General features: G+C 40.0%; 1 protein-coding gene across 1 annotated transcript in view; it reads left to right on the top strand.

Annotated features, from left to right (window-relative positions):
* Nucleotides 1-24,475, top strand: part of LOC145403759 (uncharacterized) — a 74,581-nt gene continuing 50,106 nt past the window's right edge. The window contains exon 1 of the mRNA XM_080275437.1: nt 1-131. Coding sequence (XP_080131563.1) covers nt 1-131 — 131 coding nt within the window. The remainder of the gene's footprint in view (nt 132-24,475) is intronic.

Below are 24,475 nucleotides of genomic sequence, written 5' to 3'. Positions count from 1 at the left end.
ATGACCCGGCCCCTAACGGTGGTCCCGTGCCTCCTGCGAGAGAGCACGCCTGACGGGACCCCACCCCCATCCCTGGACGACACCTGCAGCGCCCAGTCACCTGTAGCCCAACTCGGGTCCTCTGTGCCCTTGTTAGTGTGTTTAGTCTGTGTACTGTATTGTGTCCAGCATTGTACATCTTTGTGGTTATATACGTGTACTGTAAGGTTGGTTGACCCGAGTTTTTATGCCCTGTTCCTTTACAGAGTTACACGCTCTAGACCCGGTCTTGAACTTGAAAGGAACCCCAGATCAGTCGCTTGTGCTCAGAGAGCAAGGAGTTGAGCTCTGAGCACGTAGCATAACAATGACATTTCAGAATGAATAACAGTTTACATAAAACGTCAAATTTTATTCCAGCGCAGATTTAAAGGCGTTAGGTAACTTTTGTCGGGTAGTTTTCTCGAATATGATGACATATCAGAATAACAGTTTCCATAGAACGTGAAATTTTATTCCAGCTAAGCAGATTTATGTAGGTAATTTTAATGTTGTTTTAGTTGTTGTCAAATTGTCAATTGAATATGATTTTAAAAAAATTTCAGGGATTTGGGGAAAACGTTTGTGCATCAAATACGATTCGTGTTGTTGCTTGGGGGTAACACTATATTATAACAGTTACGATATAATTTTAAAACTTTTTGACTCAGATATACATGTCTTGTTGTAGTATTTGTACAGTTTGATCAAGTAATTTAATAAATATTGTACTATAACCTGGAGAGATAAAGCAAATTAAAACTTATTACACGACCCATACCTAAGACGCCATTATGTTTTGCGAAGACGGAGGCAGATGACGAAGGGGCAGAGAAAATCACATAATATTTACGATGGTATGTGCGAGCTACATGTTATTCTTATTTACGTAGAAGTATGGTGGTGTGAAGGTTGTGTGGTGAAGGCAAGAAAGAGAGAGAAAGGAGAAGAGAGATGGGTTGGTATGGTAATACCGGTATGGAGTATGCGTGGGCAAAATTTTTGTTTTTGTATATTTTCAAGATGTGGGAGGTCGTATGTTTTTAGCTCAGTAAACTGATATTAGGTAATTTGCCAAAGAATCCCTCACTACTAACTGAAAATTATGTCTATAATTAATATGTATGGTACTGTTTTGTAGTTTGCCAAAACAAAATATATACTATATATATATATATATATATATATATATATATTACAGCATTGTTGTAATTACTACTTGTATTTAATTATTTTAAAAGGGTTAAGTTGAGATTTCTTTTGAAGTATTTTCAAATTTTGTACCGGTAGGTAGACATGCAAGTGGAGTATTGTTACCGAAATGAATGTTTCTTAATTTCAGTATAGTTAATATTCTAGTTTGCCTTTACTGGATATTACATTAATTTAAGTTTTCCTTGTATATTTACATGTCAGGGGTTCAGTCAGGGTTTTATTATTAATCTTTGAAATGTCTGTGGTTATATGTGCTTGCTAATGGTTATAAATTCAGTGGTTTTCTTAGAAATGCTTGCCTAAGCCGTGTTTTTGTCGTCCAAGCTGGAGCTTGAGATTCGAAGCATGTCTTGGGGTGCTTGGTTTCTGACCGCAAAAACAGTGCCGGTTACGTAGAACCAACCGAAAAACTACACTTGTTGATTGCAATGTAAACAGAGAGGTTCACTGAAGATCTGACGAATATGCAATTTACATGTAGCTGTTATTTGTGCTAAATTGGCTTTGTATGTTATTGATATTAGCCACCTGCACCCTAATTTTATGTACATCGTGTTAATTTCATGATATTTATCATTTCCTTGTCCTTGCTGGCCATTCTCAATCTTCCCAAGCTGTACGAAGACCGCTCCCAACCACGCTGGGGTGACATACGAAGACAGTCTTGGTTTCAACGACAGATGCTTGGGCCAGCTTCGTATCACTTTGGCCAACAAATACGATGCAGCTTGGTTTCACCGAAGATGGCTTCGAATTCAATCCATCAGTTTGGACAACAAAAATGCAGTTTGATGGCATTCAATTATGCTGAAGTTCGTTATTTTCCTCAGCAACAGGAGCTTAGTCAGGTTGAATGTTACGAGTTGATGCGGTGACCATTGGGTGGGTAATCAAGTTTCACAAAACAGGCAGCCCAGACCTCCACTCTTACCATCCAGTGCCTTTTCCCAGTGTATTAATGGTTATTGTTATTTATTTTTAGTGTAATTTGCCCTCAGTTTTGGATCTTGATTTGTATGTGCAGTACCGGGTACATTAATTTTATTATAATTTATTCCTGGTTATCGTTTCGTTTTTAAAGGCTCCAACATGCTTGCATGTGTCGGCCTAGGTCACCTAATGGCGGCTCTCCATGCTGCACGATCCATTGCAGCCTCCCTGTTCAGTCCCTTAACCCTAAGGTCACACTTAATGACCTCGTCCCATGTCTTTCTCGGTCTACCCCTCACAACCCCACCCCCAGTATTAACACTTCTCACCTTCTTCACCCAATTATCATCCCCCATCCTCTCCACATGTCCAAACCACCTCAGTCTACCTCTCCTCATCACAACATCAATATACTCCAGTCCCATCCTACCTCTCAACTCTTCCATTGTAAACCCAGCCCCTCCAGGCCTTGGACGCAGGGACGCACTGCACATCCACCTAATCATTGTCATTTCTGTACGTCTGAGGCGGCGAGTATCTTCCTCCTTGACTGCCCAGGTCTCACTGCCATACAGCATTACACTCCTAACACATGCTGCCTACAAAGACCCCTTAGCACGTAGGGAGAGCCCTCTCAATGTCAGGAGAGGCAAGAGCTCCCTGAACTTCTTCCAACCACTTCTCACCCTAGCCACAGAGCTAGCTCCAGCCCCACCTCCAGCACACAACATGTTTCCCAAATAACAAAACTCTTCCACACACTCAAGAGATTCACCAGCAAGTTCAATCCTTTCACATCTGACAATCTCCACCTGCTCACCCCGGCACGCCGTACACTAAAATCAGCATTATCTCGCAGTCTACCTCTGATACCACTACATCTCTTATGCACCTATTTATCACACACACCGCACAAGATGGAATTACTTCCCACGCCCTTGTGGCAAACTGCACATGGCCACTCTCCCTTGTCTTTGACAGTACCGCCACCAACCCTAGATATCATCACTTTTGTTTTATCTGCATTTACCCTTAAACCCTTTTGCCCCATACCATCTCTCCACTTCCTAAACCTTTCCTCCGCCTCCCTTTCATTCTCTGCAATCAACACCAAATCACTCAGCATACAACAACCCCCATGGGTGTCCGTTTCTAAAGTCACGTGAAAGGGCTTCAAGTACCATGATAAACAACATGGGACTCAAGACTGACCCCTGATGCACACCAACATTCACGGAAAACTCATCACTCAAATCTCCATTCACTCTCACCTGGGTGTGAGCACCCACATACATGGCCATAACCACCCTAACCAGCCACTCCTCCAAGCCAAGCTTTCTCATTGCCCACTTCACCACCTCTCTAGGGACTCTGTCAAAGGCCTCTTCCAAATCAACAAAAACAAAATAAAGATCCCTTCTCCTACCATTATATTTTTCCTGAAGCTGTTGAACAATGAATATGGCATCAGTGGTCCCCCTACCTGGCATAAACCCAAACTGCATCTCATCAATATTCACTCTTTCTCTAATCATACCTTCTAAAACTCTCTCCATTACCTTCATTAGCTGATCTAAAAGCTTTATACCTCTATAATTTCCTCTTTCCAGGGCATCACCCTTCCCTTTATACACATTTACAATTACACTCTTCAGCCAATCATCTGGGACAACACACTCATAAATAATCCTATTTATCAGGTCAGTGACTAAACTCACCCCTATATATGATGGGAATTACAGATAATTGCTTTTTTTTTTTTTCACTGGCAATCATTGCTATTTTATTCATCAAACATTTGTTCCCAGTTTTTATGTATTTTTAAGGTAATTATTTAACCAGCCCCATCCCAACCGATTTTCCACCACTGACTCCCCCCAATCCCGACCAATTTTTGAAAAAAATTTTTTGGCTCAAACCTCCGCTTTTGGTGAGAAACATCGAAAATTCATAGAGAAATCGCTCACCTGAGGTTTAAAATACTCTATACAGGTAGGAGTACCCCTTACCTTACTGGGTTTTGTATTAGGCGGGCTCGAAAGAAAACGAGCTGTATGGGAGGGTAATTATTCCACACCACTCATAAATGGTGTTTAATTTATTTGGAACGAATTTATATGTAGTACGAAAGTGTATTGGTTTTCACGCAGTAATATAGGCAGTATAAGCATTGTTTCACACATCAACTTACCTGACCTTTGGCGATATTACCTGATCATCATTTCTGAATGTTTCTTCCTCTGATGCTATGCAAACTTTATCCTCCACATTGTCATCGATTGGGGAATCACTTTGGCCCTGAATTTTGTACCGTGGCACGACATTTCTTTACTGGCCAGGTCACTGGTAACAGGTGAATTGCCAAGACACTGGCGTGCGGGGGGGGGGGGGGTCATGCAGGGTAAGGCATTGTCCCTACCTGGCATCTTGTAGAGGGAGGTGTCCCGCGTATACGTACCAAAAATCACACGCAAAAATTGCAAATTTTGCAAATTAGGGACCTTGCAATTGATGCATGTTTATGTCAGCGGGACTGACAGTGACAAAACGTGTGGACATATATATACGTCAACAGGACGCGGCAGGTTAAGCAAGCCTGCCTCTATGGATTAGGTTATTTATCTTCCGGTATTGTGTTTTTCTTTGTTTTCTTTTTTTAATGCAAGAAAGAAGGAACCAAAGGATGCAATTTGCAGGTCAGGAGCCTGCAAATTGCATCCAAGAAAAAACAAAAACAAGATAACAGAGAGCCAAATTCAAGATTTGTTTATTTCGAGGTGCTTGGACACACTGCACTTGAAAGCCAGATCATGGGTAGTAGGAAATACAGACAGAGACAGTTCCAGAGTTGACCTGTTGCATACATGAAGGACTGGGAGTAATGGTTAACTCTTGCATTAGAGAGTTGGACAGAAAAGGGATGAGAGTTTGTTGCTAGATGGGTGCTACTCACCCGCTGTTGTGCTGGAGGGATGCAAGCAGACAGATTAGAGGAGCAGTGACCATTGAAGTGGTGATAGTAAAAAGATAAAAATGCAACAATGCAGCAAAGAGACAGATGTTGAAGGAAGCCAGTGAGAGGAGCAGAGTTAATGAGATGAAATGCCTTTGACTCCACCTTGTTGATGAGCTGTATATGGGGGACCTCCCCATACATGAGAGTTGTAGACTACTCTGCACAGGGGCGAATAAAATGCACTTATAAAGTCAACAACTGTGCAGGGGTAAAGAAGACATGTAGTCAGCTTAACACACCTAATCTCTTGGAAGCAGATTTTACAAGAGAGGTAATATGATCTTTCCAAGATAAATCCCAAGAGAATGAAACCCCAAGTATGTTTAAAGGTGATGCAGGATTGAGCTGGATATTGTTAAAAATTAGAGGGTTTGGTTTCATCTGGTATTTTCTCGTAAAGAACAGTAAATAACATAAACGAGTCTGAAAAACTATGTCATTATAGAAAACCTAACCTGACCCATAGAGACATTGTTGTCCTGAATAATTACAATAGCTACACAGATTGCTTTTAATTATTCCCCATTAATATTTAAAATTTTCCTTTACAGGCATTTTTCACTTGACTTCTTCATAAGTTCATAGTATCTAACTGTCTGCCTATAGTCAGACGCCATAATCTCTGAAGGGGTGGCTGTTTGACTTTAAGTTTTTGAACGGGTGGGGCACTAACCCTCCGCCAACCCTTTGTTGGCACATAGGGAACACTGATGTTGGTTATATGGTGAAACCAAGCTTTGTAAATGGTGTACTGGCTTACAGGAAACCATTTGGCTCGTCATTGTCAAGCCACCTGAAAAAGAAGAAGAATAAGAAAAAGTGACAGGAAAGATGGAAGAAATAGGAAGAGAAGAGGGCAGACACAAAAAAATGATGAAGGTGAAGGAAGAAGTAGGCAGCACTGCATCAAGTGAGTGGATGATGATCACCACCATTTACCAGCTACCTGTACATATTTATTTACATTTATAAATATTTCAGATATTTTGAACTGGTAGCCTTTATTCATTGTTATTGTTGTTATTTTGGTTTAATGTGTGCATTTTTTAAAAAATTTCCAGTAAGGGAATAGTAATAATAATGATGATAATAATAATATTCTGGTTTTTTGTTCCTCAAAAGTGCCAGTTCATCCAGTAAATAATATACTAGCGTTCACACTTGACATAGCTACTTTAAATTTTTTGTAACAAAAGAAAAAATATACAGTATAGCAGTGATATCATTCATATACAGTCTAATGATCCCTTGGTTATAATAGTTTTTGTTATCACTCCTAAATGAAAACTTGCACTCCTGCTGTTATCACATTTTTGGGCTTTAAAAAAAAAAATATTGCACATCTAAGGTGGTTTCTGCCAACCATGGTGGTGCAAAATCTGTGATTTCTGAGGCTTTGAGGGATTCAAAGGTGAGGTTCTCCTCGAGGAGTTAATCCCAGGTGGTGGAGACCACTAGCTCTCCATCTTCTAGCCTTAAAACCCTTTTCCTCAAGCCCATCTCAGGGTCTGTATGTGTTACAGTACATGTTTCTTCGTTAGTGTGCACTTTTCACTTACTGTTGACCTAACCATGCCTATGAGTGTTTTTTTTACTTACCCTAACAGTATGTATGTATTTAGTGGGTGTAAATCATAAAAGAAAATTTTTGTTTACAGGTTGGGGACCCCATTACCAATTATGATAAATCCCATAGGTTCTGTGCTTTCGTTATCGTGCAATTTCATTATCATGCACCATCTTCCTGTTTCTCCCATCTTTCATGTCATTTTTTTTTTTCTTTACTCTCCTCCCCACTTTGGGTGACTTTTCATTGAGTGACAAACCAAATGGTTTTCTGTAACTTAGGGAACAATTTACAATGCTGGGTGGTACCCATATAGCCAAATAATGGGGTGACATGGAGACTTCTATGGTTCCTCTGCCAACTGGGTGGAGAGATGTATATGCAATTTCCACTAAGGAACCAAACTTCCCTACTAACCCCAGTGCCTCACTGTGGCGAGACACTGTCAGCCATATGGGAACATTGGTTAACTGCACAGGATGGCCCTGCAGGTGCAGTTGTTTACCTGCAGTTGATGGGTCTGCTTGATCAAACAGATAGGGATAGTACAACAACAGTAACAACTGCTGCTTGCCCTACACTGGTCCTGTAGCATAACTGGGTACCCTACTGTACCTGGCCATCCCCCCCATATTTCCACCAGTAGACCAGTAGATGCACTCATCCAACCTAGATTAAACACAGTGTAGTAGACCCTCAACACAACGAACATCAATACAACGAATATCGGATTTAATGAACACCAGGAAGACCACCAAGCTTTCTGTCGGCTATACCAACAATATTCATTAAGTGGGGTACATCACACTATCCTTATGGACAGCTCCCTGCACATGGGGTGACTCAAAACACGGTTGCCAAGGTTGGCAGTTTTTTCCCACCCACTTGGGCTAGGTTGGAGATTTGGGGGTGAGAATAGGTGATGAGTGGGGCTATTTTAAGACTACTTCTGGTAGGCCTAGGTGGGACTGGCATCTGTGCATACACGCTGTCACACATGATTGGCTACAGCCTTTCGGCGTCTTTCATTGTGTTCAGACATTTGTGTGTGCGTCTCATGTCTCTCAACTTTGCCAAGTGTTTTTCCCATGTGATTATGAAAAATGGCCTCTGGTAAGGAATCTCCCAATATCTCTGAGAAAACAAAGAGGAGGCTTATGGTATTTCTCAGCATATAAGATGCTGCACTGTGTAAGAAGCACCCTTGTTTTAGAAGAGCAAGACTAATATTTCTTATTATAACTCCTAACCAACACCCACTAAAACCTTAACTTGATATAGTCATATTTACTCAAATGCACACTCACCTTATTTATATCACCGATCAGTGTTATTAATCAGTTACCAGTAGTAGTGTCAATGTTACTAAATAAAATAACAAAATAGTGAAAATCTGTACTACAGTCATACATATAAACACTTCAAATTACTTCGTCCATCCTTCTGCATCCTTCCCGAGTTTGAACCAGGTGGGTTTCTATATATATACAGTATTTTCACCTTCTCAAAATCTTCTTTCAATACTGTTCGTTAGTTTACTATATAGAAGTGAAAATCTGGAGCACAGTCTTACATATGTGCACCAGAATTTTTTTCTGGCCATCCTTCATCTTCTCTGTTGAGCTTGACCCAGCTGTATTTGTCCTAAGTCACTTGATTCCTTGTAAAATATCAATGTGATACATGCCAAGAGAATATAAAATAACAAAAAATAAAGGTTAAGAAAAGTTACAAGCACTTGTTCAGCCTAAAAATCCATGCTTGCAGTGAAGACTTTCAGTTATATATACAGTACAGTACATCCCCCTAGTACGCGGCTATATGGGTGGCAGAGGACGTCGCGTACTATGAATTCGCATACTGTGAATACATAAACTTATGGGAAAAATTACATATGGGCGGCACCCCCCTTCATGGGCAGCCCTTGAGACGCCTTTCAGACCTAAATATTGTACTATACAGGGAAACTATCCAAGACATATTACCTAAGATAAAGTAAACCTACAAGATCATGGCTTTACTAGGTAAATCATTGGTGTTAGGTGGTGGCGACCATCATCCACTATCTTGATGTAGTGCTGCCTATTTCATCCTTAGCCTTTATCGTTTTTCTGTGCCTGCCCTCCACTCTTCCTATATCTCTTATCTTTCCTGTCACTTCTTACTGTTCTTCTTTCCTTTACAGGTGGCTTTACATTGAGTGACAAGCCAAATGGTTTCCTGTAAGCCAAGAAACCATTTACAACGCTGGGTGGTAACCATATAACCAACCCATACGTGCTCCTTACATGTCAACAAGTGGGTTGGTGGAGGGTTAGTGCCCCTCCCCGTAAAACCAATAACTCAAAGTCAAATGGCCACTCCTTATGGGATTATGGCATCTGGCAATAGATAGACAAACCTTTACCTGTTATCACATCTTGGGGAGGCAGTGTCATGTACTTGGGGTAACCTCGGATTTGGGCCACTCTTCGCTGCCTGTCTCGCTTACAAGGAATTCAATTTGCGTACTAATAAAGAAAAAGAAAAAAAAAAAAAAAACGCGTACAAGGGGGATCGCGCACTCGAAACTCGCGTACTGTGGGGATGTACTGTACTGTATTCATCAGCAGACACCAGGTGGCACCACTGCCAGTATGCAAACAGTTTATTCTTGTTGCCACCATTTTATTTAGCTTAGGACACATCCTTTTTGGTTAACTTATATGTGAACCTCCCAACAACATTTTCAGCGTATGGTATACAGAACTGTTCTTGCTACCACTAGATTATTTTATTTATACCCTGATGTATGGAAGCGAGGCGTAGACCTTGCAAGAGGGGAACAAGTCAAGAGTGAGAGCAGTGGAAATGAGTTACTTGAGAGGAGCATGTGGAGTGATATGGAGGGACAGGTTGACAAATGAAGAAGTGAAGGAACGTTGTGGGGTCCTAACAGACTCAGGTTTGAATCCCGGTTGGGGCAGGGAACAGTTTAAGGATTTGAATTTCATTAAATCAGGCTTTACTGATCTACCAGAAGACCCGCCGACATGTAAAAATACCCCTGCTAATACCAATACACCAGTCCTGTATGAGACAGCCCTAGCATGTATTCGATATGGACGGTGGGTGTTAGCGCCGAAGTGGTGACATGTAGAGGTGTATGGTATGTAGGAGGACTGCTGGGCCTTGATAGCAGGCTGTGAAGCCTATGCCCAGAGTCGGACAAAAAAAAAAAAAAAAAAAAAGTGAAGAGAATGGAGAATGAAAGACTGACTAAGAGGGTGTATGTAGGTGAGGTGGAGGGAGGGCTAGACCGAGGATGAGGTGGAGGGATGGAGTAGAGAGGTATATGAGGGAGGGGGGGTGAGTCGGGGGGAGGGTAGTCAAATGGTGGGTGACAGAGCGACTTGGAGGCGTTTTGTCTGCGGCCACCCTTTTCGGGATTAGTGCGTCGGGCTATAGATAGATAGATAGATAGGTTACACCCTTTGTAATGATGATTGTGTACTGTCTTCTGTAATCCATTCACAGTAATAGCATGTTTATGTTGCTCTGGATACCAGCTGACTATATTCGATTTAGGAAGAGTTTATTGTATTGAAGAAGTTTATTCCCCCTGATTTAATGGTTATAATGCCCTAGTTGGAGTGATGGCCGTGCATAGTGTAGATTTGATTCCCAAGAAGTTTATCATTGCTGTGAAGGAAGGTTGGCTGTTCATATACTCTTAAATGTGCTGGTACTCATTACCCCTTAAGTTTCCTGGACTGTGGTACCTTAGCTTCAGCCTTTTATGCTTGGACAGGTTAGTAGGGGTTGGCTGTATATAGGAATGTACTGTAATTAGAAACCTTGACGGTTGTCTTTAATTATTATATTATTATTCCCGCACTCTGATGGCATATTTTTTTGTTCTTTGCAACTTCCATACAGCTTTATTATTATTATTTTTTTTTTATTGGAGGTGTTAGATGTAGCCTTAACCCCATTACACCTAGATCTGCCATAAGGCAAGAAGTAAATGTTATAGTGTATTTGTGAAGTTTAGATCTTTGTATACCAGTATGTTTTTGCTCTTTGATGGTAATGACCTTGGCTGTTATGCAGCCAGGATTAATTTCTCTTAGTCTGGTGACACTTTTCAAAAATTATTATCAGTGTAGTTTTATATAGACAAAGACTTTAACTGGAGGGGTAGTATATATCCTTCATTAATTACTGCATTATTGGGGTACTTAGGCTGAAAAAAAAAATAATAACCATAGTAGCAAGAGTAAAATAAATGACCATTTTCAGGGGGTTAACCAGTCATTGTCATTGTCTTAAAATGAAAAAATCATCTGGTAGCAACAAGAATAATAAAACTGAATTGAATGGATCAACAGATCATTCTATCAATTTGATGCATTTGTTTGCCATTTCATATTTACTCACAGCTAATTGGGTGGCTGGGTGGTGGTGGTGGTGGTGGTGATTGTGATGATGATGATGATAATGATGATTCTCACTGTTGATATTTATTTGCAGGGGATTGACAGACCGAGTGTGCTGGCATTGATTTAATTGGTGGAGATGCGGCAACAGAAGAGTGATAGCATATGTTTGGCCTAGGTGCCAACTCATTACCTCGGCAATCACATGATGGGTTAGTGCTCATGTCTGCAGAATGATTGTAGCATATTTATCTCATCTTCAGGTGGATGTTATGGAATAGTTCTGTGTGTACAGGGTATACTTATCAGCCTAGTTACTGAGTCAGTGCCCTTGTTTTGTTTTTTTTCATGGTTTATTTTTTGTCAAGATTTTTTTTTTTTTTTTTTTTCTCAAATAAGAACAGCACTAACTACTTAGTATTCTGTTTCTTATCTGTATTTTGCATATCTTAATGTTTTTTATTACTCTTTAGCCTTATGTATAATGTGTATCAGTCTATAGCCAGACACCATAATCCTGTAAAGGGTGGCCATTTGTTTTTGAGTTAAGTGGTTTTATGGAGGGGGGGCACTAACCCTCTGCCAACCCACTTGTTGACATGCAGGGAACACATAAGGGTTAGTTTTAGTTATATGGTTACCACCAGGCGTTGTTGATGGTTTTCCGTTTTACAGGAAACCATTAGGTTTGTTATTCAATGTAAAGCCACCTGAAAAGGAAAGAATAAAAATAAAAAGTGACAGGAGAGATGGGAGAAATAGGAAGACAGGAGGACAGACACAGAGAAAGAATGATAATGGTGAAGGAAAATGTAGGCAGCACTACATCAAGTGAGTTGATGATGGTTGCAACCACCTACCACAAATATAATGTAATTTTTATATATTTATTTATCTTTTATTTTATATATTACCATCTAGACCCTGTACCTCACCTTAGCCTTAGATGGGAAAAGTTTTGGATGATGATTTATTTTCTTTAATATCTCAGGTAAGGAACAGCACTGAATATATTGACAGCTTGCCAGCTGTGGGCGAATTTTTTTTCTATTCATGCTGTGTAGGCTATTTTATTCAGACACAGAGAGACTTGGACTGGTTGGTAATACAGTATATAACCTTCATTAACCCCTCCATTACTAGAGGACACTACTAACCTGGAAAATCATCAGTGCTGTAGCAGAAAGAATAAAATAAATATAAAATAGATATAAAATGAAATACTAAGAATTTTGTTCTTCAGTAGCAAAAGACAAGAACAGTACTGTGACTCTGCATCCATTCCATATCACTTTTAAGCTAAGTTGATGTGGACAGGGTGTGTTAATAGTTGCTCCCCTACTTAGGAATTGTTATTGATAATTCCTCACCCCATCAGTGGGTGGAAAAAGGAGGTTGCACTGATGACTATAGATGATGGTCATGGATAAGTTGATGTTGATTGTGATGATCAGCTCCATAACTTAGGCTTTTGACCATGTGGCAAATTATTCCACCACTATGGTATACAAGTCCATGTACTTCACCTAGGCCCTCATTTTACATGCTAATCAACATCAAAGATAATGATGATGATGCAATGCCAGGAATCAATTCCTGGCACAGTCAGGCTGGCAGCTTCGTAGCACGGTAGCCACAAGACTAATATAATCTCAAGGTGGTGTGTTTTCAGTAATCATAGCCATGTTCCTAAGTGGGAGAGCAACCATCTTTATTCCACCTAACACCAGATGGTTGTATTCAACTGAGAGTGACTCTTGGGGGTGTAAGGATGATAATCTGTAACATTTATTTTATTCTATGCTCAGTTGTCAAAGTTCTTTCACCGTAGCAGCTCAGGCGTTTGTCCTTTTACCAGCTTTTGTCATGGAGCTCAGTGGTAGATATACATCCTCCATACTTCAGATCTGCATCCTTTCCATTGCACTGCCTCATGACTAGCATTTTTCTGTTTGCTAAACTATTACTGAGATATGGATGGATAATTGTAGGCCAGGTTAAAGTAACAAGAGCATAGTAAACTGATTCCCTAGGTGTACCAGTAGTAGATAAGTTCTATAACCTTTCCATTGCACTTCGTAATATGCATCAGTTTGTTTGTTAGAATATTGCAAAAACTCAGCATTATTTCAAGCTGATAAACAGTTAGATAGGTGCACAGATAGATAGAGAGATAGATAAACATTACATAGATACATTGCAAGATAAATAGCCAGTAGGTGTATTTCCAGAATTTTTGAGATAGACGAAGGCTTGAAATTATGAGGTAGATGGTTCCCCCCCCCCCTTTTTTTTTATTATTTTTTTTTTTTTTAATACAGTATTTCTCTTGATTTAAGAATGTCTGATGTTAGTACAATGAAAGTGGCTTGTCTTCTTTGAGGCTGTGATTTCCTAACATCATTTCTTAGCAAGCCTCCTATGCCACAGAGAAGACATCCCAATGAATTATGCATGTGATTATTGACTGATTATTAGCATAATTAATGTAATTGCACAGTGTACAGTGGACACAAAACATTGTAGTCTGTCCAGTTCTTTCATTTTAGGCACATCAGGTTAGCATACTGGATTAGCATTCTCTTCTGGTATATATTGCAACCTTCCAAATCTGATGATCAGTTTTCCAAAAACCTCCATTTACCAAGATACGTTTTCATTGATATTACCCTGCAGCATTTTCTGTATTTCAGATTATTTACTGAATGTTCTGAGATCGTTGCTGCGTTTTCCATTTCAATCACTCACACCAAGTGACCCCGTGATGTCATTGCTCATTGTTTACAAACCTCGGCCATGTGCAGTCAGTTCCCCCTTATATTCAGCAGTACCAAGATGATGCCAGGACCAACTTGCCTATCCCAAGGCACCTACGCTTCTTGTGGGGCAACATAGGATTGGATGATGGACCAAGAGGAGCAGTTACAATATGCTTAACATCGAACAGAAATTGGAAGTGCTTAGATTTTTTTGCCAAAAATGTAAGGCGAGTGACAAGTATGGTGTATGATTGACTTCCATTTATCACATAAGGCGGCAGAGTACTACATAAGTTAATAAAATTTTATTTTATCAGTAAGAGTGGTAAGTCTGCATCTGAAAAATCAGTCCCAGTAAAGCCAAGTCAGAGTGAAAAGATTTTGGTTTATGCTGGCAGTAAATAAATGAAAAGCCTATATCTAGAAGATAAATCGCAGTAAAATCATATCTAAATGAAAAAAAGTTTTTGCATTGTTTGCTGCTATGGTCCCAGGTCCCTGCACTCCCCATGGGGTTTCCATGAATTGGGGGATGATTGGGGGGGGGTAAATCACTGTCAGAACAGACAACCCACCATTGTGTGCCACTCAGATATCAATTACAACATCAGTATGTGTGGGGCTTTGGAGTTCTAATAATTATGGTACAAAGAGGAGTAGTTCTCACTCCTTTTGTTGGAAGGATTAGTGGCACACAGGAGGAAGATTTCTTGAGACATGCACAGAGACCCCATTTGTGACAGCCACATTGTCCTAGACTGTGTGGAGGTGTCATGCTTCTTGAGGGGGGTTGCTATGATTTTTTTTTTTTTTTTTTTTTTTTTTTTTTTTTTAAATACATGCAGTGCTTCAATGATGAGCTGATGCCTTTATCTGGCTGTTGTCAGTGGGATGCTGCCCACTGTGTTCATATCTATGAGAAACTGAACAACATATTCACAGCCACCCATTCATTCACCAATTTATTATTTCTCCTTTTGCAAAGAGGCCTGGAACTGAGCTACTCACAGATGTAATCCCTTGTGGGTTACATCCTGTTGGAACATTTTAACTCCTTACACCACTGTGTGTCTGGTTGTATGTTACCACCAAGTGTAGTAAATTATGTCCTGGGTAGCAAGAAGCCACATGGCTTGTCACTCAGTGTAGTCACAACATGTCTATTTTGCATAAAATTCTTCAAACCTATATATGAGTTAGAAAGAGTCCCCATTAGTAGTCAAATCATACCTCCCATCTCAGTACCCCCTGCTGCCAGCTGAGCTGAAAGGAGTTAGATATCTTCGCCATATCCGAATAACGCAACCTAAAGTTATAGACAACTACTGGAGAACCGTTTCCTGCCAAAGGCTAGAAAACGTGTACCAAGACTCCTGTCCTGAGCATGAGCAAAAGTATGTAGACACTTCTTTGCCAGCTGTAGCAATGGAAGGTGTTATATGAGATACTTTATGTGATGTGGGCTGCAGATTAAAATTATTGTTCTTTCATAGTCCATACCATCCTCCTGTTGGGGAATTGTAAGGGAATTGAGGAATATCAGTATAATTTGGCTGCTTCATTACCTGATCATTACCATGTGAAGATGTTTGTCTCAAACACCAATAAACAGAGTTCGGGGAGAAATTTTACTGTCATTTTGGAAAGAATAGTAAATATGGAATAAAAGATAATGCTGGCAGAGTATTGTTGGCAAACTTTCACACATGCCTGTACAGTACATTACAGATGCAGTAAGTCCACTATATGAGAGGTTTTAAAAAATACAGGGTGGTCCGTATATTAAATGTCTGATTCTCATGTGTTTTCCCTTGCTTTCTAAATCATACCTTACCCCATCCTGAGGTGGGAAAACGAGGTCAGGATGATGATTATGATCACGCTTATAATGATGACTGATGTGGAGAATGGTTCAGTCAGTATTGCCAGTGTCTGTCCTGCATTAGTTTATACTTCCCATTACCCTATCTTTATAGCAATTGCTTGTTTGCATCCATTGATTGCATTCCAACACCCACTACCTTGCCTGTTATCTCTTTTATAACTCTATCCTTATGCAAATTAAACAACCACAGGGACAAATTTTTGTCCATATGCAGATTCAGTTCCCATACTTCACTAGCAGAATGAATTAACATTGTGGCTCAACATCTTTTCCATAGAACTTCTTCATGACTAGCACCATATTTCAATACACTGTAGTTTCAACTTGGGATCTACAAAGGAAAGATGGTAATTTAATGCCCAGTTAAACTGAATGGAGCATAGTTGAGTTGCTTGTTGTTAGTCAAAATTCCTGCATTACCCACACAGCAGACTGAGCCATTCCCACACCATACCCAATATATATTGGCAGCCCTGTATTATGGTTCAGTAAACTGGGGGTTGCTGTTGCTGTGGTCCCGGATTTATCTGTAGTAGTGCTGTAACGAAACCACTTCTTTTAACTGATTTATCGCCAATTTCAGTGTTTTTATGATGGAGTATTCGCTCCCTGACTAAGCAAAACAGTGTCAGTATGCATTTAGTTTTTGGATATTGTGTAGCTTATCGCTGTGTGCTGATCATCATTGATTTTATACATGAATAGCACACTCAATGAGGTGTTGCTAAATGAGTTGAGAAATTTGGTTAAGAATATATACTGTACATATAATTGTCCAAAGCAGACTGCTGGCAGTAAGATGCACACTCACCTGACAAAAAATATCAGAGTCTATGTTGTAAAATTGATTTTCGAACATACTTCTCATCTATTTGAAGTTCGTATTGCCTTTTCTTTCATTAAATTCCAGTAATTAGTTTCTGTACCATTCACTGTGGTTCATGGGAATAGTTGATGAGTCTGGGACCACAGCAACAACAGGCATTAGTAAAACTTTAAGGTGTTAGCAGCCCACGAGATCTTAAACTAAAGTGTCGTATAAGAGGACTTGCTCTTAAAAGCTAGTGTTTTTTTTTTAGCTGCCAATAATCATTGGCATTTTTTTTTATTTAATCCTACATGAAAAATTGAGATTGGTTTTGACATTTTATGCCTGTTTTCTTGTGATGATGTGTTATTTTTGCATTTTTATTGTTGCCTTGTTATAGTGATGTACTGCACAGTCTGCCATAGGAAAGAGTAGTCCTTGTTTAGAAAATTTTAAAATGCAGCAGGCCTCTTCTGGAACTGTCTTCCTAAGTCTCTACTGTATTTCCCTATGCCCATGACCTCCAGTCTTTTGAATGCAGTGTGTGTAGAAATCTCAAAATTAATGGATCTAGACATTTATTTTTGGCGTGAACAACATTGCAGTCTTCCTGCCACTGGTTCCTTCATCTCTACATAAAAAACTGTCCTGAATAGCACATAGAAATATAAAAATGGCAAGCATCCTCAGTTTGATATTCCTTCATTTATGTCAGATTAACGAGCATCTTGAGTTGTTCTTTTCATTTATGTCAGATATTAATGAGCATATTGTGTTCGTTTCCCTTCATTTATGTCAAAGATTAATGAGCATCCTGAATTGTTTCCAAACATTTGTGGAAACCTCTGTTATTAATGTGGCTTAAGTTAGTTTGTATTAATATTTTTTGCCTGTGGCCGACTGTACATTTTCTTATGTATGTGCATAGGTTTATTTGTGCTTTTTTTTTTTTTTTTTTTTTTTTTTTTTTTTTTTTCCCCCCCCACATAATATGTCAGTTTTTCACCTGATGGTCATTGGCTTGGTTGATGGCAAAGTGCAGTCATATTGGAGCGTTAATTTGACTAGTAGTCAAGGAAGCTCACTATCCTCATCACTAAACCTTATTGAATTTTGTGCACTCTTGACTTAATATTCTTGTTATAAAAGTTGCCTGGTTCTGTCGGATGAAAACAAACTGACTAGTTATTTATGTGTTTTTACATTTTTATTATTGACATGATGTAAAAAGAATTTTCTACTACAAACTCCCAGTTATCCAATGCCACATTAACTGTTTTTACATTTTTATTATTGACACGTAATGATATTTTTTTCTACTGTAAACTGCCCTTTATCCAATGCCACATTAACTGATAAACATAATTATTTGAAATACAAAAGTCTGGCAGAATTAAAGCTTTATCCATTTTTTATGGCATCAGCTGACCATGTCACTAACCACACAGGAATATTCAAGAAAATCTTTTACAGTATTACAGTATGGTGAGTACAGTATACAGCAACTTCGTATTTTATCATGATGTACTATACTTTTTATTAGGAGTAATCTGTTTGGGGTTGTTTTCTCAGTGTTGGAATAGTATACAGGCATTAAAACCCCCACGGAGGGGCTGGGAGGTAGTACTGCATTAACTAAATTATGACGGATAATTGGGGGATTGCTGTACTCCTGTCGAATTGTAATACTGTATATTTTTTTCTTTTTGCACTTATATTTATAGTGTGCAAAAATGTGTCATTATCTTACCATCCCCATCTGTTTTAATAGCTGTATGGAAATATCCTGAGGTGCCCCATTGGATTTAAATCCTTCTTTATACTGTACTTTGTGAGTTTCAAGTCACATAATGTAGTAGAAACTCCCTTTTCAAGTTTAAAATTTGCCTTTTTTTTTTTTTTTTTTTTTTGTGTGTGTGTGTGAAAGAACCAATTTACCTCTCAAAGTCATTTTCTAACATCTGTTGACGCAGAATAGCCCAGAAACCCACACTTAATGTCAAGCAGATTATTTTGTGTTGTAGGCAGTATTATGATTTACCATATTTCCCTCCATATAATGTGCACTGGTGTATAATGTGATTTGGCAAGGGGTATTAGGAAAAAAATACTCTGTTAAATGTACTAATTATTGGTATTCAACATCCTTCAATAGGTTGTGGGGGAAGATAGTAATCTTTCACTGCCACCTTATGTTAGCTAACAGGTGATCAGCTGTCTCTTGTTACATAGTACCGATGCATTTGTTTTGGTGCAGCTACTCCATAAGTGTGCATATCTGACTCACAGAGTGCTTAGTTTCCTGTGTATTTATGAAGCCCTAATGACAGTGCATATTCATCTAAGTCTGAATCGTTGAAATAATTAGAAATAATTAGTAAGGCCATCGAGTGATCTGCTTCTGACTGCTGGTGGCCACAGCTCTCATATTTTGTTATTTGTGCCATTCAGGCAAACAGGGTTTTGTGAGTACCAGTCACTGCATCCCATAGGCCTCTCACAAATCAAAACCTTTATGTAAAATGAGCTGGGTGATTTTTTAAGCTAATTTTTTTGGGCAAAGTGCACATTATATGGTGGAAAATAAAGTAGGTTAGGCTGAACATACCTTTTGTAAAACTAAGAAGATTTGGAGAAAGGAAATCTTATGTACTGTAGAGATGAAGTGTGTGCTTGGATGGTATGATTATATAGAGAGAGTGGATCCATAAGAGGTGGTGAACAGGGTACAAGTGGCATGTTAGGCCAAGAAGAATGTGGATTAGAAAATGTGAGTGTGAGAAAGAGAGGAAACTGACAGGGCTAGGAAACTTACTGGGGAGACAAGATGGTTGCATGAGTTTACGTGTGGAGGGGCACACAGCAAGGGTTGGCATTCCCCTCCTATTTTATATTTTTAGTGGAATAAATCTGTCTAAGGATCCCAGACCAGAATGATGAGTGAATGAGTGTCAGGCCCTTTTCAGTGGGCTTGCAGTTTATTAACTCCATATGTTATTTCCTCTTCTTTTGGGGCCCTGCTTTATGTCATCCTTAATTGGAAAAACTTTTTGGGATGATGATGATGATGATGATTGATCCACTTCATTGATGATAGTTTTCCCATATTCATGCTTTCTCATTCTGTGTTTCTGGGTTGTACCTCATATGTTTGTCAGTGGAAATAAGAGTTGGGGTATTGATATGGACCAAAATGTAAACTTGAGTGATGGTGGTTGCAACCCAGGCTCATCTGAACCTGAACCCACTGGACTGCAGAAAGACAGTCACTTAACTGGTCGCTCCCGGGGATCGTTTGCTGAGGTTAAGTTGAAGGATTTTCTGTGTTGTGATAGTGTGATGCATGAGGTGAGTATGTTGTGGTGTGAGGGGATGCATTGCAGTGTGGGTGTAGTGGATTCTGTTGTGTGTGGATTGTACTTTTGAGTTAGTACTGAAGCAGGAAAGGATGATGACTGTACAGTATTGTAGTCTAGCTGTACTCCAGCTTGGCCCAGGTTTTTGTCCTTTAGCAGGTATTTCACTCACATCAGTGACAAAAAAAGATAATACTATGGCTCTGGATCCTTTCAATAGCATTTTCTTCGTGACAAACATCATATTCTGGTGGTAATGTATTCATACAACTCAACAATCTTGATGGAGAGATCGCAGTTTTAGGTCAAGTTAATGAAAGAAGAGTATAGGTGTACCTGTGTCTCTGGGTAAGGCAGTTTCTGAAGGGTGGATGGCAGGGAAGGATGATGGCCACATTGTAGTCTGGCAGGGTGTATTTGTGTCTCCTGGGGTAGGGTAATGATGGCCACATTGTAGTCTGGCAGGGTGTATTTGTGTCTCCTGGGGTAGGGTAACGTTTGGAGAGTGAAAGTCTGGCAATGGTTCATGAAGGGTTACCGCCTGGCTAGAGATTTTGAATGGTTTTTGTGGCCAGGTACAATGTGAAATAGATTTACTAAAAAGTAAAGATAAATAAAAGATGGTTGTCAACCTCAGTCATAGGGGGGGTCAGGCCATGACTTGCTTTGTGAAACTAAAATCATATAATTTCACAACACAGTTCCATCTGGATGGAGATTGTGTTAGGTAGGGGGGGGGGGGAGAAATGGTGTGTGTGTAAAGTATTTTGATAGACTGTGTAGTGGTGGTGTTGGATGATTGTAATGGGTATGTGGCTAGGTATTGATTACTGTATAAAACATAGAGAGAGAGAGAGGAAAAAAACATGGTTCGTAACGACGGCCATTGGCAGGGTGGGACCAATGGAGTTCCTTTCATTTGGTTGAAGGTTGACTTTGTGTGTGTGTGATTATTAAACCTGGGGATGTAGTTCCCATTTGGCCTTTAGTGATTTTTTTTTTTTTTTGGGGGGGGGGGGGGAGTGTGTGTGATACGATTATGGGGCAGTGGTGGGTGAGAGGTCATGTACTACTTTGAATAGTTCATCCATTTTGAGTAGACTGGCATTTTCATTATTTTTCAGCATACTTCCAATTGCTCAGTGGCAGAATATTGGAATTCTGTGGCTCTTTGTCCCTTCCATAAGACGTTTCATAACTAGCACCATATTCTAGTTTTAATCTCTGCTGTCAGCTCAATATTGAGGCTGGAGAGGGAACAAGTTCGCATTAGTTGAGGTAGTTGATCTGAATAGCTAGTGGAGGTAGGTAAAGTGAGGATGGGGAGGAGGCAGTCCCAATATTTCTGTGGTGGTGGTGTTAATGTGTGGTGCTGGTTTAAGTTCAGATAGTGCTGTAAAGGAACCCACTTTGGCCCAGAATTATTAATTGTCATTTAAATAAACTGGCTTCAGAGATTTCCTTTTGCTGTCCCTAAGTATACACTTTTCATTTTAACTTGGGCCAAATTTTTGTCCTTTCATAGTTTCGTAGTTCCATGTAGTTCATTGTCAGAAAAAGGTAATGTGACAGCTTTGCATCGTTTCCCTAGCACATTTAGACTAGCACCAGAATCTACTGTTACGACTTAGCATTCAGGATGGAGAGATGGTAATTTTAGGCCAAGCTAGGGTAAGAAAATGTAGTGAATGATAATATTGTGAAAGCATAAAGTTTATGAGATACCATTGCACTGATGTGGCTTGTGGATTGAGAAAAGGTCATGCAATCCAGAGTTAATCCAAGGAAATAGAATGTCTTTTGGGAGTGACATGAGAAAGGAAGACAAGCATGTGTTTGGGATTTGTGTCTGGCTTGAAAAGGGTGGTCGATTTATGGGATAAGGCTCTTTCTGCTTTGTGTAAGCAGTGTTCTAGCATTGGTGGGCACTGTTAGAGGTTGACTGCTGTTTGTTGAGCTTCAGTGTTGTGAATCCGTTGTTAGGTCATTGACATAGGACAATCCTGTTATTAAAGAAGGGTGGAGCAGGTAGCTTATGGGAGAAAAAGTTTGAAAGTGTGAGGACTTTGCAGCAACTGAGCATCATGACTCACTTGAGAGACTGGTGTGGAGGTGGAACACTTCCACTCTCATCCAGTATCCACTTCGAATTTCAAGGGTATTAGGGCACCTCAGATGAAAATATATATAACAAATATGAGACCTAAAGGCACCTTTTGCACACTATAACAAATTATTTACCCTAGTGTGTAATGTCACCAAAAAGCATATTTACTCATATACAGTAATTCCTCATTTAGCACTAGATGTGTTCTTGGAAAGTACCTATAGGTAAAAATTACTTCAAATGAGGGTTGGATTCTTGCAAGAAAGATTTTCCCCTCAGCAATTTAATAATTATATTTAGGACTGCTAATAATGGTCAAAATGTATATTATATAAACTTTTAAAAAACTTTTTGTAGTCAATCTACCTAAATTAAAAGGATTTTGTATGTCATATATTTTCACATGGTATTATACAGAATGTACAGTATTGCTATGTTAGTTGTGTATTGTATTAGGTTCCTTGTAGTTTTCCCTCTCCCCCTCTTCCTACGCTGCCCTACCCTGCCCTGCCATACCTTACCTTCCTATACCCTCTTGTACCCTGCCCTGCCATCATCTGCCCTCTCCTTCCCATCATCCCCATCCCTGTCCTATCATCCCCCACCCTACCCATTTCTAATGTCCCATACCCTACCCTTCCCTGTCATCCTCTTTCTTACCCAGCTATGCCCTCCCCTACCCTACTCTACCTTTACTTACCTACCCTACCCTGTTTTTCTCTCCATACTTTACCTTTACTTACCTACCCTATCCTGTTCTTCTCTCTCCTACATTACCTTGACCTGTCATCCTCCACCCTGTCCAGCCTTGCCTTCCCTTAACCTGCCTGCACTACCATCACCAACCATGCCCTACCCTATCCTTACTCCCTCTCAGTGTATTCTGCAATCCCATACCCTACCCAATCCAGCCATCCATTTCCTTGCCTTCATCTCCGAACTTATCCGTCATCTACCATGCCATACCTTTTCCTGCCCACCTTCTCTTCCCTAAACTGCTCCTTCCATCGCTAATGCTCCTCTCTCTACTCTACCCTATCTTGCATTACTGTCCCCTACCCATTCCCTCCCGATACACTGTCCTGCCTGTTTCTACCTACCCTACCTCTTCCTATCCAACCCTCTACTCCCGACCTTGCCTCTTCCAACCTTATCCTGCTCTGGCTTTCCCTGCCCTGACCTTCCAGCCACTACCTTGACCTCCCTTTACCTCCTCCTCCCTGTCACTCCCTACACTGTTTCTTTTTACCCTGCCCTGTACCCACATACACTGCTTCTTTCTACTCTGCCCTTCCTTGTCTCACTACAGAGCCTTTCCTTGTGTCTCCTTTCAATGCTCTGCCACTTTTTTCCCTGCTTCTCCTTACCCTACCTTGTCTTTGCCAACTGTAACCTACCACGCCTCTCCCTACACTGCTGTGCAACCCGCCATCTTAGTCTATGATTAGCTCTTGGTGCTTTCATATCAGTTGTTGAAAGCTTCCATGCTGTGTCAGGTCTATCCTCTCTTTTTCGACATTGTGGTTTTCTTTCTCTTCGATACTCAACCAAACTCCATCAATCCCCTTGCCAGAGGCATACTATTCCTTCATCCACACTAGCAAAGTTTACTACCTGTCCACGCTTATGCCTTCCTTTTCCAATTTACATACAACCTCTGCTCTTTCATTCTCCCCGTACCAATTCCGATGTCCTTCCTGTACTTTCTCCTAACTCCCCCCGCCCCCCTGGCTCTTACCACCCACTACAATTTGCACTTCTTTTATTCCTTACTCCAAATCCTCAGCCTCACCCATTGTCCTTTATTCCTATTTTGTCAAACATCTGTCTTATACTTCTGCTGCTCTTATTTACACTGATGGGTCTAAAACATCAAATGGCACAGGATTTGCAGAACTTTTTAACTCTTGATCTTATCAGTTTACCTAACATCTGTAGCCAGCGTACTTACAACAGAACTCAATGCAGAATGTTCTGTCTTACAATGTATGCATTACAGCACTCTTCATCATTATCTTTAGTTCTTTTCATTTTCCATTTAATCATTTTTCTCCTCTTTACACCCCCATGTGTGTGAGATTCAAGAATGGCAATTTCATGTATCTGTTAGGAAGAAAAACATTTCTGCTGGGTCCCTAGTCATGTACGGATACCTGGAAAAGAAAAATTGATACTTTAGCTCGTGGTGCAGTCTTCTTAGGGAATTCTCACTTTCGTGCCATTCTGGCCTCTGATTACCTTCCAGTTATCACTTCCTTTCTAACTTAAAGCTGGTAGCCCTTCTTGTCTAATAAATCAGCTGATAAACTCCGTCCAGCAAAACAGTCCTTTTCCCCTTGGCATAATCCATGTCATAGAATAAGAGGATAGGAAACTGCACTAGCCCAGCTACATAT

The sequence above is a fragment of the Coenobita brevimanus genome, chromosome 61 (assembly GCF_032717465.1).
Source record: "Coenobita brevimanus isolate Jiangsu-jjx chromosome 61, ASM3271746v2, whole genome shotgun sequence".
In the NCBI taxonomy this organism is placed as follows: Eukaryota; Metazoa; Arthropoda; class Malacostraca; order Decapoda; family Coenobitidae; genus Coenobita; species Coenobita brevimanus.
This window is presented reverse-complemented; position numbering and strand designations above follow the sequence as displayed.